This window comes from Mustelus asterias, chromosome 2 (genome assembly GCF_964213995.1).
Source record: "Mustelus asterias chromosome 2, sMusAst1.hap1.1, whole genome shotgun sequence".
In the NCBI taxonomy this organism is placed as follows: domain Eukaryota; kingdom Metazoa; phylum Chordata; class Chondrichthyes; order Carcharhiniformes; family Triakidae; genus Mustelus; species Mustelus asterias.
In genome coordinates this window covers 159,507,492-159,526,221 of record NC_135802.1, presented here as the reverse complement: position 1 = coordinate 159,526,221, position 18,730 = coordinate 159,507,492, and the positions used below count along the sequence as shown (strand labels likewise).

At 46.4% G+C, this 18,730-nt stretch overlaps 1 protein-coding gene across 1 annotated transcript in view; it reads right to left on the bottom strand.

Annotated features, from left to right (window-relative positions):
- LOC144481341 (copine-4) overlaps positions 1-18,730 on the bottom strand; it is a 308,388-nt gene that overhangs the window by 16,256 nt on the left and 273,402 nt on the right. The window contains exons 9-11 of the mRNA XM_078200739.1: positions 18,017-18,071; positions 5,149-5,200; positions 3,652-3,785 (exon numbers count right to left, since the gene is read on the bottom strand). Coding sequence (XP_078056865.1) covers positions 3,652-3,785; positions 5,149-5,200; positions 18,017-18,071 — 241 coding nt within the window. The remainder of the gene's footprint in view (positions 1-3,651; positions 3,786-5,148; positions 5,201-18,016; positions 18,072-18,730) is intronic.

Genomic DNA, 18,730 nt, shown 5'->3' with positions numbered 1-18,730 from the left:
TGGGATGCGTAGGTTAGAGGGATTAGCGGGTAAATATGTGGGGGTAGGGCCTGGGTGGGATTGTGGTCGGTGCAGACTCGATGGGCCGAATGGCCTCCTTCTGCACTGTAGGGTTTCTATGGTTTCTTTCTATGGTAAGATCACCCCTAAGCTTCCTACGCTCCAAAGAAAAGAATCCCAATCTATCCAGCCTCTCCTTATAACTCAAACCATCAAGTCCCGGTAGCATCCTAGCAAATCATCTCTGCACTTTTTCTAATTTAATAATATCCTTTCTATAATAGGGTGACCAGAACTGTACAGTATTCCAAGTGTGGCCTTATTAATGTCTTTTACAACTTCAACAAGACGTCCCAACTCCTGTATTCAATGTTCTGACCAATGAAACCAAGCATGCCGAATGCCTTCTTCTTTACCCTGTCCATCTCTGACTCCACTTTCAAGGAGCTATGTACTCCCGGATCTCTTTGTTCTATAACACTCCCCAGCACCGTACCATTAACTGAGTAAGTCCTCTGGCCTGGTTCGATCTACCAAAATGCATCACTTCGCATTTATCTAAATTAAAAGCCATCTGCCATTCATCAACCCACTGAAAGTGAGGTAGAGAGGAGAGAGGTTTAAGAAGGAAATTCAGGACCTTAGGGCCTAGGTAAATGAAGGCATGGTTTTCATTAGGATGGAGTAATTAGAATTGGGGATGCTGAAGAGGCCAGAATTAGCAGAGATCTTGGAAAGTTGTTGGGCTGTTGTTTTGGATGAATCAGGATGTTCGAGTTGGAGTGCACGCACATAAAATTCATAATCAGTTCCTCTTAAATAATAAAATAACACTGGCTTCCCTCCAAGCTACAGGAAGCAACCCAGACCTCAGTGAGCTATTAAATGTATTAGCCAATAGCTCAACCTATTCCCACCCCACTTCCATCAGCATTTCTGCAATTATTTCTGATGAAGCAATGTTAGGCACACATACAGTGCTGTCTTTAGAAGTCTTGCAAATTTGTTATCCTGACTATACCCACAGCTAACCTGCCCTGATAAATCTCTCAAAGGATCAATGCTGCTTTTAAATTGATTTTTTTTCATGCTTATTTTGTAGCTAAACAAAATCTTGCCATCATCACTGCGATTGTCTGCTGCCAATTTCCCCATTGTCATTCACCATTCCTCATGCCACCTCCAGTCGGGCCCAGTTATTTGTTTATTGTGTGATTACACAAACTATGGTCGCACTCCCCAGCATTTAGAAGGCCACGGGGTGGTTTGATTAAAATTTTCAAGATATAGGGGTGGCACAGTGGTTGGAGCTGCTGCCTCACAGCACCAGGGACCCGGGTTCGATTCCAGCTTTGGTTGGCTATCTGTGTGGAGTTTGCACGTTCTCCCTGTGTCAGCATGGGTTTCCTCCGGGTGCTCCGGTTTCATCCCATAGTCCAAAGATACGTGGGTTAGGTGGATTGGACATGCTAAATTGCCTCTTAGTGTCACAAGATGTGTAGTTTCGGGGAATGGTCATGGTAAAATTGCCCCTTAGCGTCCCAGGGTTAGATGAATTAACCCTTGTAAACATGTGGTATTACGGGTACAGGGTGGGGAAGAGGGCCTGGATAAGATGCTCTGTCAGAGGGTCGGTGCTAACTCAATGGGCCGAATGGGCTCTTCTGCACTGTAAGGATTCTATGACTAAAAGGAACAGATAGGGTCGATAGAGAGAAACTATTTCTGTTGCATGGGAAGTCTAGAACTGGGGGCAAAAGTCTAAAAATTAGAGTCAGACATTTCAGAAGTGAAATATGGAAACATCCCTTCACACAAAAAGGTGGGAAAAGTTTGGAACTCTCTTCTATTGATGTACAATCAGTCGCGAATTTGAAATCTGTATTGATAGATTTATGTTAGCCAAAGATAGTAAGGGATATGGGGTACATGGAGTTAGGTCATTGGACAGATTCGAGGGTTAAATGGTCTGCCCTCCTCTTCCTGTATTTCTGACTGCCAAACATTTTATATATCATAAAATCTATCTCAGTTTCATTTCTCCATGGCTCCCCCTCCCTATCCATTCAGTCTTGACTTTACCTGAGAGATGGTTACGTCGGAACATGCAGTTTACAGGAAGAATTCACTGAACACATTAGACTTGATTCGCTGAGGTTGATAAATTAATGGGGGCTGGGATTGCTTGTTGACTGGGTGAGCTTTGTACCATGAGTAAGAAAAGGACTTCTTCAAGACTTCTTATTTAGCAGACAGATGATTCGGAAAAATAATTAAAAGGTCAGATGGAAAGAAATTGAGTGGGGCCAGGGAGAGATGATTGAGAATGTAAAGGTATGTAAACCAGCCTCCCATCCATTGACTCTGCCTACACCCGCTGCCTCAGCAAAGCAACCAGCACAATCAAAGACTTCACACACCCCGGACATTCTCTCTTCCACCTTCTTCCGTCTGGAAAAAGATACAAAAGTCTGGAGGTCACGTACCAACCGACTCGAGAACAGCTTCTTCCCTGCTGCTGTCAGACTTTTGAATGGGCCTACCTTGCATTAAGTTGATCTTTCTCTACATCCTAGCTATGACTGTAACACTACATTCTGCACTCTTTCGTTTCCTTCTCTATGAACGGTATGCTTTGTCTGTATAGCGCGCAAGAAACAACACTTTTCACTGTATGTTAATACATGTGACAATAATAAATCAAATCAGATCAAAAGGTAAAGGAGGTATACCCTATTCTCTGGAGAATGTTATCAACTAATTACCCAATCAAGGACAAATAATTATGTTTGTACAGAGACTTTTCCTTCTCTGAATGCAGGGTGGGGAGGGGGTAGCGATAAGGTGGGGGTGGCGGGGGGGGGGGGGAAGTGGCGGGTGGCAGGGAGGTGGGGAATGGGGGGGTGGCGGGGGGTTAGGGAGTAGGGGGGTGGCGGGGGGGTTGGGGAGTAGGGGGGTGGCGGGGGGGTTGGGGAGTAGAGGGGGTGGCAGGGGGGTTAGGGAGTAGGGGGGGTGGCGGTTACACCTCGGTTCATTATTTTTAAAAAGCCATTAACCTATTCAAAATAACAGAAATCAGTAAACCGGCTCACAGAGAATATTTACCGGGTGGAACGGTGGCACAGTGGTTAGCATTGCTGCCTCACAGCGCCAGGGACCCGGGTTCGATTCCCGACTTGGACCACTGTCTATGCGGAGTCTGCACGTTCTCCCCATGTCTGCGTGGATTTTTCTCCGGGTGCTCCGGTTTCCTCCCACCATCCGAAAGAGTTACTGGTTAGGTGCATTGGCCATGCTAAATTCTCCCTCAGTGTACCCGAACAGATGCCGGAGTGTGACGACTCAAGGATTTTCACAGTAACTTCATTGCAGTGTTAATGTAAGCCTATTTGCAACACTAATAAATAAACTAAATTATGCCATAGAGAGGGACCTGCATTCTCTTTAACCTAATGGGCAGCAGTTGTTTGTTAAAAAAAAATTGTGATCTTTTATATTTCATAAATCTGCCCCAGGGGGTCAGGGCAGGATTTTCCACAGCTACCTTTGGCCTGCGGGGCAAAGAAGGGAAAATTGCCCCCTGTGTTTTGGGGAAAGGAGAGACGGTCTTTTTCTGTTGTGAACCATGTATCGTCCATGCTAATCACTCACCGTCGCCTCCTTGGTGTGCATTTCCTCTGAAGCTGAACTTGCCACTTTCTGGATAATTGGAGCAATGTTTGTTGGTCCATAAAGTTGGATTTTTGGTAGGCACTTCTGATAGGCTTCAACAACTCCTTGTATACCTTGAGGAAAAGTACAGTCAGGGAGGAGAATGAATATGTGGCAAAAACAATTGCTTCAATATTTTTTAGTATTTACCTGCAACAATTTCAACCGCTACTCATAAAGTGTTGGATGTGGGAATATGTCTCAATGTCTTGGGCAGTTTGTAGATGAGCCTTCAGTTCAGGAATGCTTTGTAAAGAAGCTGAAGGAATGGGAACGTCAGTCAGCTGCGTTTTGAGGGTTTGGGGTTATGCTGTTTAGTTGCTGTTTATATTAATTAAGGAATGAAGTTGGTTGGACCATATAATCATGGTAACGGAATCATTGAGAGAGAGCCTATGGCCGGAATTCTCCCATCCCACCCGCCACTGGAATTTTAGCGGGCGGGTTGCGGAGAATGTGAAACACCATTGACGGTCAGGCGGGAATTTCCAGCTTTTAGACCAGCACGGCCGGGGAATTCCGCCCTATATTCTTGGTTCCATGTTTCTAGAGTCTGCATTCTGTGTCTTTTTATGTATTCTAATTTCATATTGGAATGGATGAACTGTAGTGGTCAAAGGTAGAATTGGCATTGGTGTTTTGTCAAACCACGTGGAAGTGTGAAGCTTCATACCAGATTTCCTATAGCAAAGCATGAACTCAGTAAGAGTAAGTTTTTGTAACTCGAATCGTACGATATGATATAACTGAGAACTAATGTTGGATTGTGTATCATGAGCTTGATAACATGAAGTCGGTGTTTCAAAGTAATGAAGGAAAATAGAACAGAATAGAACAATTTTTATAGAAAGCATCCTTTCCGGATGTATCACAGCTTGGTATGGCATCTGCTCTGTCCAAGACCACAAAAAACTACAAAGGGTTATGAACGTAGCCCAGTCCATCATGAAAACCAGCCAGCCAGCAAAATCAGGGACCCCACGCACCCCGGACATTCTCTCTTCCACTTCTTCCATCAGGAAAAAGATACAAAAGTCTGAGGTCACGTACCAACCAACTCAAGAACAGCTTCTTCCCTGCTGCTGTCAGACTTTTGAATGGACCTACCATGTATTAAGCTCATCTTTCTCTACACCCTATGACTGTAACACAACATTCTGCACTCTCTCCTTTCCTTCTCCCCTATGTGCTCTATGAATGGTATCTTTTTGTCTGTATAGTGCAAGAAACAATACTTTTCACTGTAACCCAATACATGTGATAATAATAAATCAAATCAAACAGTCCAGCACTGGAATGTGTGGAAATGGAAACTCCAATGACACAAACATGGTTGACAAATATATCCATCAGCAGATTGCATTTGGTTTTGGAGAGCTCTGAAAAATGCCAAGGATATTTATAAGTCTGTCAGAGGATTCCTGTGTTGGATCTTACCTGCACATTCTGGATTTTCTTCATTAAAATTGATTGCAAAGTCATGAGAGACCTGGAAATCAAAGGAGAAGAGGGGGGAGGGGAACCCCCCAGAATATTAAAGTTGATAGACAAAATTTAAGTTATTGCAAAATTTTTCATGTTGGAGTTTCACAGGTGCTACTCAATTCTTGACACAAAGTAGAGATGTTCACGGTGGTGAGGGAGTGAAAATCTGAAGGAATGATTTCAATATCCACTGCTCAGGGGTCAAAGGTGCTGGGTCAGGGAGGATGAAGATGCGGAGGTGGAGGTTTCTGTCACATCCTCGATGTTCTTTTTCCACTCTGCATTGGGATGTTGGTTGTCACTGGCTCTGCCAACATTTATTACCCTTCCCTAACTGGGCCCTTGAGAGGGTGGTGGTGAACCCCCTTCTTGAACTGTTGCAGTCCGTGTGGCGTAGGTACGTCCACACACATTTCGGAATTTTACCGGCACCGGAGTTGGTTTCACCAGAATCGGGGCGGGCGAGGCTCCCCTTGGCCTCAGGTGGGATTTTACGAGTCTCGCCCAAGAGGGGGCGGGGGGGGGGGGGGGGGGTTGTAAAATCCTGGCCACGGTGTTCCCGACTCTCGCCGTTTCCATTTCCCTGGATTTACAGATGGACAGGCCAACTGCCCCACAGGAGCAGGAGACTGACTGCAGCAGCAGTGTTGTGCACTGATGGCATCACTAGGATACACCCTAGCAGGCTGGGTGGGGTCGTCCACTTCCAAGAGATACAACTTTGGTCAATAGGGGGGTAAGAGAAGGGGGTGGGATGGGTGGGCATGATTTGGGGGAAACTCAAACTTAGCAGGGCCACTTCAACTCAGTGCTGAGTACAAATAGACCCCATTTTGTCTGTTCGAAGTGCCTTAACCCACAGTGTGGAAGTCATGAATTAATATAGTATATGTAAACACTCTGAAAGGGCAGATAAGGTCTGTTTAAGCGTTATAACATTAACTTTTTAAAAAATCTCTACTTTTTAAAATTACAAAAAGAAGCAGGCCTACGAGTGAGAATTTTTAAAAAAAACACCATGACCAATATTTTACAGCCCTGCATTGCTAGTCTCACCCCCAGCCCCCACCACACTCCCCGGGAGATGTGGTGGGCCCTTTAAATTGCCATTTCCTTCAACGTGACCATAATATCCTGATGGGTGGGAGGGGCTGTAAAATCCTGGCCATCTGCTGTACTGTTTTGATAGACAGGTCATCTGGTGTAGGTTAGAAAAAACGACCACATGTTTCACAGCTCTGACACAATTCTTTGCTGACATTTCGTCAGAGCTGTTCTAATGTCAGTAAGAATGCTTGGCTGAGTTTCACAAAGCTGGATATCTCAGCAGAGGTTCCGAGTTCACCATTTGATTGGCAATTTAAATAAGCTATAAAAGGATTAGCTGTCTTTTATGTGGGGTCTAAATAGAAGTTTGTTTTTATCTAAAAAAAACACGTAGAGATTTAAAAGCATTGAATGGATTTCCCAAATGTGAGTGTGTATGAGTGAGAGCTGCATTAGGTTGTTGGAAGTTTATTTCTTTTCATCTTGACATGGTTTCTGAGGTTTGCCTATGGTAGATGCTGGGTGAATGGTTGTGTAGGTAGCATGAGGTGGGTGAGGGTCATGGGTTGGCATTGCATTGGCATAGGGATATAAAGGGGCTAGTTGGAGTTGAGGGCTGAAGGCTAGTGGACCTAATAGCTACTTAAACTAACTACTTAAATAGCGACTGGAGCTGGCACAGTGGCACAGTGGTTAGCACTGCTGCTTCACAGCTCCAGGGACCAGAGTTTGATTCCCAGCTTGGGTCACTGCCTGTGTGGAGTTTGCACATTCTCCCCGCGTCTGCGTGCGTTTCCACCGAGTGCTCCAGTTTCCTCCCACAGTCCAAAGACCTGCCGGTTAGGTGCATTAGCCATGCTAAATTCTCCCTCAGTGTACCCGAATAGGCGCCGGAGTGTGGCAACTAGGGGATTTTCACAGTAACTTCATTGCAGTGTTAATGTAAGCTTACTTGTGACAATAATAAAATAAACTTAAACAACTGGGATGAAGTCCTTGAGAACCAGCCCATCTCAGCCCACCTCAGCTGTCATTGTCTATGACTTGCTTCCAGGATTGGTGAGGTCAACTAGATCCAGCACCCATTACCCAAGAGCGAAAATGGGACATTTACACTTAGGCCACTCTGTCGAGTAAGGAAATTTCCTGATTTCGTGCAAGTTAGGTTACAACAATTGTGAAAATTAAAGTTCCATAATTGTCAGAAAAAAACTCTGTCAAGTAATGGAAAATAAGTATTAGCCAAACACGGCCTTCAGTGATGCCAGCACTGACGTACGCAGGATAAAGCAAGTATATCTAAAACCTTGTTCCATAAACACTGCATTCCAGGTTAGGACAGCAGGATGAAAACAAAGAACAAGTTACCATGGCGATTACCAAATATCAAGATGGGGACATATTATGCTAATGAAGGATTGGTTTTCTATTGGATAAGAAAGGGCAAAAGGGCTATGCTACGATTGGTGGATATTATGTCAATGAAAGATGTGAAAAATCTCTTGTTCCTGATTTGCTGTAATTGACTGCAACTGCTGAGCTGTTTCTCTGTAACCTCAGAACCGCTCCGGCCATTCCGTGTTGGCCGTAGAGAGTTCTCCTTGTGCACAAGTAATTAAAGACCTTGCATTGGGTGCATGGCGTCCAGCGCTATTTGTGAAAGGAGTGTGCCTCCTAAGTGAGCCTTTCGATTGCTGTTATCCAAGAGAACGCTAACAACTTGAGCTACCTTCCTCGCTAGTGAAGATATGGCCCAGAATCTCCAGGCTTTACACTGTAGTGGAGTTGTGATGGGGGATAACTCACTTCCTTCTTCAACCTCCTTAGCAACCTCCCAATTCACAACCTGAGTTAAAATCAGCCCCTTCTGAGTTAAATTTAAAATATGCTACTGAACAGTGACGCCAAAAACGGAGAAGCGTTGATACGAGAATTTGGCAAGGCAGCTTTTCAGAAATAATGTTTAAGAATAGAACGGATGAATGAACATCGAGGGCGCGGAAAGAGAATTTACTCTACCTATAATTCGAACTCGACCACAACCACAGTCAGTTAATCAGCTTATAAATAATCTGAGGTTATAAATAAGCTAAAAACAAGGAAAAAGGGTTTAAAGATTTAAAAAAAGAGGATTGCGATTTGTACAAAAAATAACTCAATATAGTTATCTGTTTAAAAGAAAGGAAATATTGACAGTATCCAGAGACAGCAAGAGGAACCAAAATAGTTTTTTTTACATAAAGCAGACAGCACAGAAACAGACTATTCAGCCAAACGGTTCCACACTGTTTGGAGCTGCGTTTGCTGAACGTAAGAAATGGGAGCAAGGGGAGGACATTTAGCCCTTCCAGCCTGCTCTGCTATTCAGTAAGATCATGGTTGGTCTGATGGTGGCCTCCACTCCACTTTCCTGTCCCCCATAATACTCAACTCTCTTGGGGATCGGAAATCTGTCGAGATCTTGAATATATTCAGGGACCCAGTCTCCACTGCCTGCTGTGAAGGAGAATTCCACAGATTCTCTGAGAGAAAGAAAATTCTTCCTCATCTCTGTCCCATGTTGGTTGGGCGGCACGGTGGCATAGTGGTTAGCACTGCTGCCTCACAGCTCCAGGCCTGGGTTCGATTCCCAGCTTGGGTTACTGTCTGTGCGGAGTCTGCACGTTCTCCCCGTGTCTGCGTGGGTTTCCTCCGGGTGCTCCGGCTTCCTCCCACAGTCCAAAGATGTGCGGGTAAGGTTGAATTGGCCATGCTAAATTGCCCATAGTACCCCAGGATGTGTAGGTTAGAGGGATTAGCAGGGTAAGTGTGTCGTGTTGTGGGGTAGGGCCTGGGGTGGGATTGTTGTTGGTGCAGACTCGATGGGCTGAATGGCCTCCTTCTGCACAGTAGAGTTTCTATGATTCTGTCTTAAATAGGAGACCCCTTACTGGTATTTTAAAACCTTGGCTCCTATTCCTTCACAAGAGGAAACATTCTCTCAGCATCAACCCTGTCAAGACCCCTCTTATATATTTCAATAAGATTACTTCTCATTGGTCTAAATTACAATGAGTTTTGGCCCAACCTGCCCAGCTTTCCTCGTAAGATGATGCCTTCATCCTAATGAACCTACTCTGAGCTGCCTCCAATGCAAGTGTACACTTCATTAAGTATTTCTTTTGATACCAATCAAGTAAACGAACTCAAATTAACTTAGGGACAAATTAAAAGGGGCAGCTCCCCAAAAGGAAGGGGGAACAGCCCGAACCAAAAACAAAGTCGAAAGGAAACTTAAAACATTCATTAAGTAGGGAGACCACAACTAGACAAGTTCTCCAGGTATGGGGTAATGACTTCAATCAGGCCATTGAGGTTGACCTATTGGAGTATGAACTCCCTGATTAGGGATCCAATTGATGGGCCAATCAGGGAATCCTTGGCTTGTATTTAACCAGGCGTGTCAGTTCCTCTGACACCCCCAGAGGTAGACTGCCGACTGAGAGCACTGCTGTTAGAATTGTAAATAAAGGGATTTTGGTGAAAGGACTTCTGCCTCCGAAGACTTATTACAGACGGTCCTCACCAATGCCTTGTCCAGTTGTAGCAAGGCATAAAGGCAGAAAATGGTGGAAAAGCTCAGCAGGTCTGGCAACATGGACCGAGGGAGAAACAGAGTTAATGTTTCGAATCTAAAATCATTCTGCATTCCACTCCTGACATTCGCCTTGGAAAAAGTAGCAAGACCTCCGTCCTCCTTACAGTAAAGGTCAGCATCCCATTAGGGAGAAGAACAGCAGCCAAGAAACCACAAATGGACTGGAATGTGTGATGAAGAGATGAAAGATTGCGGACAGTCATAGTCTCTCCTGCAGCTTTGTAGTGTCATCAGCAAATACAATATTAATCTGTGCCGACACATCTCCCGGGCAATGCCTTTGGCATTTGAGGAGTAGGACTGATCCAAATGGTGAACCCAGGGGGCTGTCGATTGCTGTCACAGGTACGTTTAGAAAGAGCCTTTCTAAAGTCAACAAAAAGCAGACAGGGTAGTTATCTGGCTTCAAGATTTAACCGGTGCTTTGCTTCTTTTATCTAATATTAAATTAACATGGTGTGAAAAACGAGGAGGAATTCTTTCTCTTTTGCCCTCTTATCCCGAAGAAAGACTTTGTTGGCCTCAACTTCCACGGGGAGTTTCTCCCGGCAAGATTTGGGGACGAAAATCGGAAGCCAGGTGTAATGCCAGACAGAGATCCAACTCCTTTCTTACCTGTGAATCTTACTCCATGTCCTGGAATCCTTACAGTGCAGAATGAGCCCATTCAGCCCATCTAGTCTCTCTGACAGAGCATCTCATCCAGATCCATTCCCCACCTATCCCCGTAACCCCACGCATTTACCATGGCTAATGCCCCTAACCTACATACCTTGGGACATTAAGGGGCAATTTAGCAAGGCCAAACCACCTAACCTGCATATCTTTGGACTGTGGGAGGAAACCGGAGCACCCGGAGGAAACACACGCAGACAGGGGAGAATATGCAAACTCCACACAGACAGCCACCCAAGAATTGAAGCCGGGTCCCTGGTGCTGTGAGGCGGCAGTGCGAACCACTGTGCCACCTGCTGCCCGACAGAACAGTCTTTACAATCTAAAATTCCCTCAAATTCCACGGAACACACACATTGTCACCTTGGAGAAATGAACTGTGCTTATTACAGCCCACTTCACTGCTGCGAGGTCGACAGATTCAGGCAGGGAAGGGCAGCAGAGAGAGCGGTTCAGTTCTACATTCTGAGGAGGTATATAGAAGGCACTTTGCACAGGCAGATGGCTCTGAGTATTGCCTGGGGAGGGGTGGGGAAGGGGCATGAATCTTTGCTGCTAAGTGTTCTGCGGCAATGGGAACATCTGCAATTGGCTCCGCGGCATCCTGGATTGCGGAAGTTTATTTATAATGCTCCTCATTCCAGTGGGAATCTCAACCATACAGACACAAATTTCAAATTTCCTGCGTGAATTGCAAACACGGAAGCCACTTCCTCAAATCAAGAGGCTCACACACGGAACAGGGAGTTTATTTTTGTAGTAATTGCACATTCTTCAGCCTAAAAGCCAGCCCCTTGACCTCAATCCAATTTAGTTTCAGATAATAACTTGCAAGCACCTGCAGCATTGCAGGAAGATCTGTCGTATTTTAATAAGCGAGTGAGCCCTCTCTCACATAAATGCCCACATGAAGGATTTTTTTTTAGAAATCCCAACAGTCGACTTGCAAGATGGATGGGTTGTGCTTACAACAACTTGCATTCATCGAGCTACTTCAAGACGTCCCAAGCTGCTTCACAGGATTCCTGCCAAAAGGACATTTGAACCGAGTCACGGAAGGAGATATGAATTTGACGATTTTCTTTCTCATTTTTTTTATTCATTAATGGGACGTAAGCGTCGCTGGCTGGCCAGCATTTATTGCCCATCCCTAGTTGCCCTTGAGAAGGTGGTGGTGAGCTGCCTTCTTGAGTCGCTACAGTCCACTTGGGCTGAGAGTGTCACTAGCAAAGCCAATTGCTCATCCCTAATTGCCCTTTGAGAAAGGCAATTAGCCCATTGTAAAGACTGTTCTGCAGGACTATTCTGCAGGGCAGCACAGTGGCACAGTGGTTAGCGCTGCCGCCTCACAGCGCCAGGGACCTGGGTTCAATTCCCGACTTGGGTCACTGTCTGTGTGGAGTTTGCACGTTCTCCCCCTGACTGCGTGGGTTTCCTCCGGGTGCTCCAGTTTCCTCCCACAGTCCAAAGATGTGCGGGTTAGGTTGATTGGCCATGCTAAAATTGCCCCTTAGTGTCCTGAGATGCATAGGTTAGAGGGATTAGTGGATAAATATGTAGGGATATGGGGGTAGGGCCTGGCTGGGATTGTGGTCGGTGCAGACTTGATGGGCTGAATGGCCTCTTTCTGTACTGTAGGGTTTCTATGATGATTTCTATGACTGTCTGTGTGAAGTTTGCATGTTCTTCCCGTGTCTGCGTGGGTTTCCTCCGGGTGCTCCAGCTCCCTCCCACAGTCCAAAGATGTGCGGGTTAGGTTGATTGGCCATGCTAAATTGCCTCTTAGTGTCCCAAGGTACGTAAGTTAAGGGATTAGCCATGGTAAATGTGTGGGGTTATGGGGATAGGGCGGGGAATGGATCTGGATGAGGTGCTCTGTCAGGAAGTCGGTGCAGACTCGATGGGCTAAATGGCCTCCTTCTGCACTGTAGGGACTCCATGACATGGAGTAAGATTCACAGGAAAGGAAGGAATTAGATCTCAGTCTGGCATTGCACCTGGCTTCTGATTTTCTTCCCCTTAAACATCCTGAGGAGGATGTGTGTCAGTTGGTTGCCTGCTGCCCAGCTGATAAATCACCATAATCTTTACTTAAAAGAGCTGCAAAGACACATAGTACAGAGCACTATCCCTGAAGCAGTGGCAGGGCCCATCCTTTAGACAGGACTAAATTAGGTTTAAAAGTTTCTTTTATTTATTGGTGACACAAGTAGGCTTACATTAACACTGCAATGAAGTTACTGAGAGAATCCCCTAGTCACCACACTCTGGCGCCTGTTCGGGTACAGTGAGGGAGAATTTAGCACGGCCAATGCACCCTAACCAGCACGTCTTTTGGACTGTGGGAGGAAACCGGAGCACCCGGAGGAAACCCATTCAGACACGGGGAGAACGTGCAGACTCTGCACAGACAGTGACCCAAGCTGGGAATCGAACCTGGGTCCCTGGTGTTTTGAGGTAGCAGTGCTAACCACTGTGCCACCTTTCTGTGAGCCCAACAAATTATCAGTGCTGGTGATTATTGATAGAAAATAATGGATGTTTGTACCTGATTGGAGGCAGTAATCTAGAAATCATAGAAACCCTACAGTGCAGAAGGAGGCCATTCGGCCCATCGAGTCTGCACCGACCACAATCCCACCCAGGACCTACCCCCACATATTGACTCGCTAATCCCTCTAACCTACGCATCTTAGGACTCTAAGGAGCAATTTTTAACCTGGTCAATCAACTTAACCCGCACATCTTTGGACTGTGGGAGGAAACCGGAGCACCCGGAGGAAACCCACGCAGACACGAGGAGAATGTGCAAACTCCACACAGACAGTGACCCGAGCCGGGAATCGAACCTGGGACCCTGGAGCTGTGAAGCAGCAGTGCTAACCACTGCACTACCGTGCCGCATCTAATTGAAGGTTTTTAACAGCAATCTGAACACAGAGATTGCACCCAGCCAAAATCAATCTGAGATATCGGTTACATTTATGGGGATGGGCTTTTTAGCTTCTGGCGAATGTTTGTACTTCCACCAGCTCCCAGTGCAGCCAAACACCTCTGACACCCTCGAAACAATACCCCCAATTAGGCCACAAACTCCTCAGGCCCCTCCACCCATTCGCCCTCCATCACACAGGGGACAGACATGGGGAGATTGTGCAAACTCCAGAATCAAACCCGGGTCCCTGACGCTGTGAGGCAGCCGTGCTAACCAGCGTGCCACCCTCTTTGATTCTAATGGTGTAGGAACTGCAAGGTTCCGGATCAATATTCCGAGAAATATCTTTGCCCAAACGAGAAAGGAAGTGGGTGAAATGCGCAGAGGCAAGGAGTGAAGCAGAAAGTGAGATGCAGCAAAGCGTGGATGGATCGACTGGGGCCGCAATGGATAATGAGATTCATTGGATGGACAGCAATAGGCAGCTTGGGTAGTGGAGCAGATAATGAAACTGGCGAGTAAGGTGTCAGCTCCACATGCTGCGTATTCATGACCCAGAGCTGGAAGTTCGGTCGCCTGGCACCAACTGGTTGATGGGACACCGGGATTTATGAAAGGCAAGTTGGCTGCAGCACACAGTCCCTGCGCAACGCTGCTGGATTCTCCCACTGAATACAGAGGCAGACGGCAGCGCTAGGGTGAACGCAGCAGCATGGGGCCCATTAGACCACCTGCTAACATCGTGTACATGAGGCAGGTACACCAAGCGTGCGTGCTTCCCACCATGATCCGAATGAGATCAAGCAATCAGGACCACTCTGTACCCAAATAAACAGGGAAACCAAATCTATCTCTCTAATACCATAGGAGGCACGGTGGCACAGTGGTTAGCACTGCTGCCTCACATCGTCAGGGACCCGGGTTCAATTCCCGGCTCGGGTCACTGTCTGTGCGGAGTTTGCACATTCTCCCCGTGTCTGCGTGGGTTTCCTCCGGGTGCTCCGGTTTCCTCCCACAGTCTGAAAGAAGTGTTGGTTAGCTGGATTGGCCATGCTAAATTCTCCCTTAGTGTACCCGAACAGGCGCCGGAGTGTGGCGACTAAGGGATTTTCACAGTAACTTCATTGCAATGTTAATGTAAGCCGACTTGTAACATGAATAAATAAACTTTAATGGTTAGGCTAACTTTGAAATCTAACAGCTCCAAACAAACTCTTCACTCTGTATGTTTTGCCTTGCTCCTTCCAACATGTACTCTTAATACTGTAATACTCTAATTAGCCAATTAAAATGGAAAACCCTCATTATTCTTTGCTACAGTCTAAAGGTCGGAGGTCATGCGTCCTGTCGTTGTGTCTGCAATCTCAAGGGAGACCTGGGAGTGTGGATGTAGTGGAATCAGAAAGTACAGTCAATTACAGGAGAATTTAGATTGGTTACATAATTGTCAGACATTATACATGTAAATTTATCATTTATATACACTTTAGAAAACTAGAGACCTCGGGCAATAAATTAGGAAAATTCACAACTGGAAGAATCGCTGTGCTTCGGAGAGTGAGAGAGACATGAAATAATTTAAGAGTGGATAACGGAGGCATTTGGCACTCTTGTGTACAGAGAGATTAAAATAATGGACAATGTCAAATTCTTAGAATCATAGAATTCCTACAGTGCAGAAGGAGGACATTTGACCCATTGAGTCTGCACCGACCACAATCCCACCCAGGCCCTATCCCCATAACCTCATGTATTTACCCTGCTAATCCCCCGACACTCGATCAACCTAACCCGCACATCTTTGGACTGTGGGGAGGAAACCGGAGCACCCAGAGGAAACCCACGCAGACATGGGGAGAACGTGCAGACTCCACACAAACAGTGACCCGAGGCTGGAATTGAACCTGGGTCCCTGGTGCTGTGAGGCAGCAGTGCTAACCACTGTGTCACCGTGCCGCCCCTTTTGACCACCACTGTTTTGCTCCCTGTCTGATTTAGGTTGCCATTTGAGTTGGTGGAAACCAATCAGGAATCAGGGCTGATCCACGTACAGAGAGAGTGAAAATTCACTCCATTCTGTTCTGAGTTTCTGATAAGTAATGTTGATGCTATGATCATTTTATTGTTACGGTTAATGATGAACAGGTGAAGGATATTGGTTGACATGAAGCGCACATGAAAAGGGACTGCTGGGTAATTAGGTTGGCCACTGTGCAAGAGGCAGACATACAAAATGCTGCATCCTGTAAATAAACCAAGAAAAAGATTCACGTCTACTTTCAAACTTCACATCTGGTTTGGGATCCAATTACCGAGCAAGCATCATCTTTTATCTCTAACATGCTTTTGGGAAGACAGAGGAGAGCCTTGTTGCTAAATTCATGGGTCTGAATACATCCCTGCCCACTCCAGTAGCCCCAATGCGAGGTTAAGTTCAAATGAGCGTTGATTGACATAAGGCGGCCATCACTCAGGTGGAAGTCCCACTCGGGAGAGCTGTCGGCCGATCGGATTGGCCACAGCTCTCCAGTCCCTCCAAGCACAGCGCTGCAGTGGCCGGAAGAGGCACTGCAGGGAGCTGCCTGGAACTAAGTTCCAGGACCTGGAGGGCAGATAAGTGCAGAGATCCCAGGGCGGGGAGGGTAGTGAATTTTTGGGTGGGTGGGTTGGGGGGGGGGGGGGGGGGGGGGGTGGTCACCAGAGGGGCTTTAATGGATGGGGCGGAGGAGGCGGCCCAGAGGTCACTGGGCCCTAAGGGGAGGGCATCCTTTGTCAGCAGGGGCCTTCTGATGGAGGTGCACGTGCCCCCCCGCCCCCACACTCCACCAGATCACTACCAAGCCACTGGGGCTACTGGAGTGGGCAGGAATGTGTTCAGATCCATGAATTTAGCAACAGGACTCTCTTCTGTCTGTCTTCTCAAAAGGAGAAGGAGCAGCGCTCTGAAAGCTCGTGATTCCAAATAAACCTGTTGGTCTTTAACCTGGTGTTGTGAGACTTCTTACTGCGCCCACTCCTGTCCAACGCCGACATCTCCACATCATCTCAAAAGTATGTTAGAGATAAAAGATGATGCTTGCTCGGTAACTGGATCCCAAACCAGATGTGAAGTTTGAAACTGGATATGAATCTTTTTCTTTGTAGTTGGACCCAATTTCAAACTTTCTCTTTTCCTGGCCTTCTGCCCCCTTATCTGCCCGCCAGGCTAAAAATTGAGGGTGGGCAAGAAAAAAAAACCCTCAAGTGGCCATTAGGTGGCCACTTAAAGGCCTTAAATGGGGCAGGGGTTTCCCATCCCAAGCCCTGCCCACCTCAGCCTGAGATCACAACCAGGTCTGGGTGGCTGGGAACCCAGGGGGAAATCCCATTCATGTAATTTCCCACTCTGATCCACCACACCCCTCTCCCCCAGCTCAGGACCCACCGGGGCTGGCAGGGGCGAGGGAGAGTGCAAAAGTCTGGCCATGAATACAATGGACGCAATTTTAACTCATTCAGAGCTCACCTCCGGAGAGGTACATCTTGTATTGGTACTTGTTCAATATGCTTGGAGGACTGTGTACCCACTTTGACCCCTTTACTTAAGGAAGGATATACCTGCATTGGAAACAGCTCAGTGAGAGTCCACTGGGCTGGTTCCTGGGGTGAAGGGGGTTGTCTGATGAGGAAATGTCGAGGAGGTTGGGCCTACACCCATTGAAGTTTAGAAGACTGGTCGGTGATCTTATTGAAACATAATAGGCTGGAATTTTCCAGCCACATTCGCCCCAAGGTTGGAAAATCCCACCTGGGGTCAACGGACCTTTGCATGGTCCATGTCCCACCCGCTATGATTCCCGTGGCGGGCAGGATGGGAAAATTCTACCCTCGATATTCTTACAGGGCTTGACAGGGTGGATGCCGAGAGGACATTTCATCTTATGGAGCAGTTTCGAACCAGAGTCACAGTCTGAAAATAAAGGGTCTCACACTTGAGATGAAGATGAGGAGGATTTCCTTCTCTCAGGAGGGTGTCTTTGGAACCCTCTTCTGAGGATACAGAGCAGAACATGGCACATATTCAAGGTTGAGTTAGACAGACTTCTGATCAACAAGAGAATCAAGGGTTATGGGGGGGGGGGGGGGGGGGGGGGGGGGGAAGAGTCAGGAAAGTGGAGTTGAATCCACAACCAGATCAGCCATGATCTTACTGAATGGCAGAGCAGGATCGAGGGGCTAAATGGCCTCCTCCTGCTTCTATTTCATACGTTCTGCTAATGGGACCAAGGTGAATTGCAGAAATCAGGCAATTTTGCAGGAGTCACTGGTAGATCCTGTAAACATCGAACAGTTTTTTTAAAATCATTAACTAGAGGGGTTTCTTGCAGTGTAACAGGGTAGATATCCTGTGTAAAAATGTTAAGAGGAGAGAGATCCGTTTCACATTATCCTGTCGCAGTCATCACTTGCACAGGTTTACAGAGAGTAACAGTAGGATGTTTTATAAACCGGGAACAAACGCAGCATCAATTCCCGACAATGCTCACTTTAGAATCAGGTGGAATCCTGGCTCCAAATCCAAAAGCCGGGAACATTTTGTCACTGAAAGGAAATAAGAACAATATTAATCGTTGAAGTTAAAGTCCAGACTGCCGGTGAGGACTTTTAAAAATTAAATGCAAACGTGAAATTATTTATTTTGTGGGTTGGGGAAAAGAATACGAAATTACTTTGCATTAAACAGCACACTTATGCTTCATGTCCCTAATTCCTTTTAAAACAGCATTAGTGTCCCAGGTTACTAAAAGCAGTGATTGCTAATCAGTCATGTGTACTACTCCACATTTCAGTATCACAAAAGTGCGCCATATTGAACCACAGAATCCCTACAGTGCAGAAGGAGGCCATTTGGTCAAGTCTGTACCAACTCTCCTAAACAGCATCTGATCCCTTTGCCAGGCGAACATCAACTTTATACTACACAGTGTAACATTGTTGTTTCCCCGACCTTGCTTTTCTTGTGATTGTCCTGATGAGTGCAAGATGAAAAGCTTCAACAAGATATCTTTTTTTCAGCAAAGTTTGTAAACTTCCTCCACCCATCCCCTCCACACACCCACCATATTTTGTATCAGAAGACATACTGTCCTCAGGAATAGTGGTTAGCACACCAGCACAGTGGTTAGCACTGCTGCCTCACAGCGCCAGGGACCCGGGTTCGATTCCGTCCTTGGGCGACTGTCTGTGTGGAGTTTGGACGT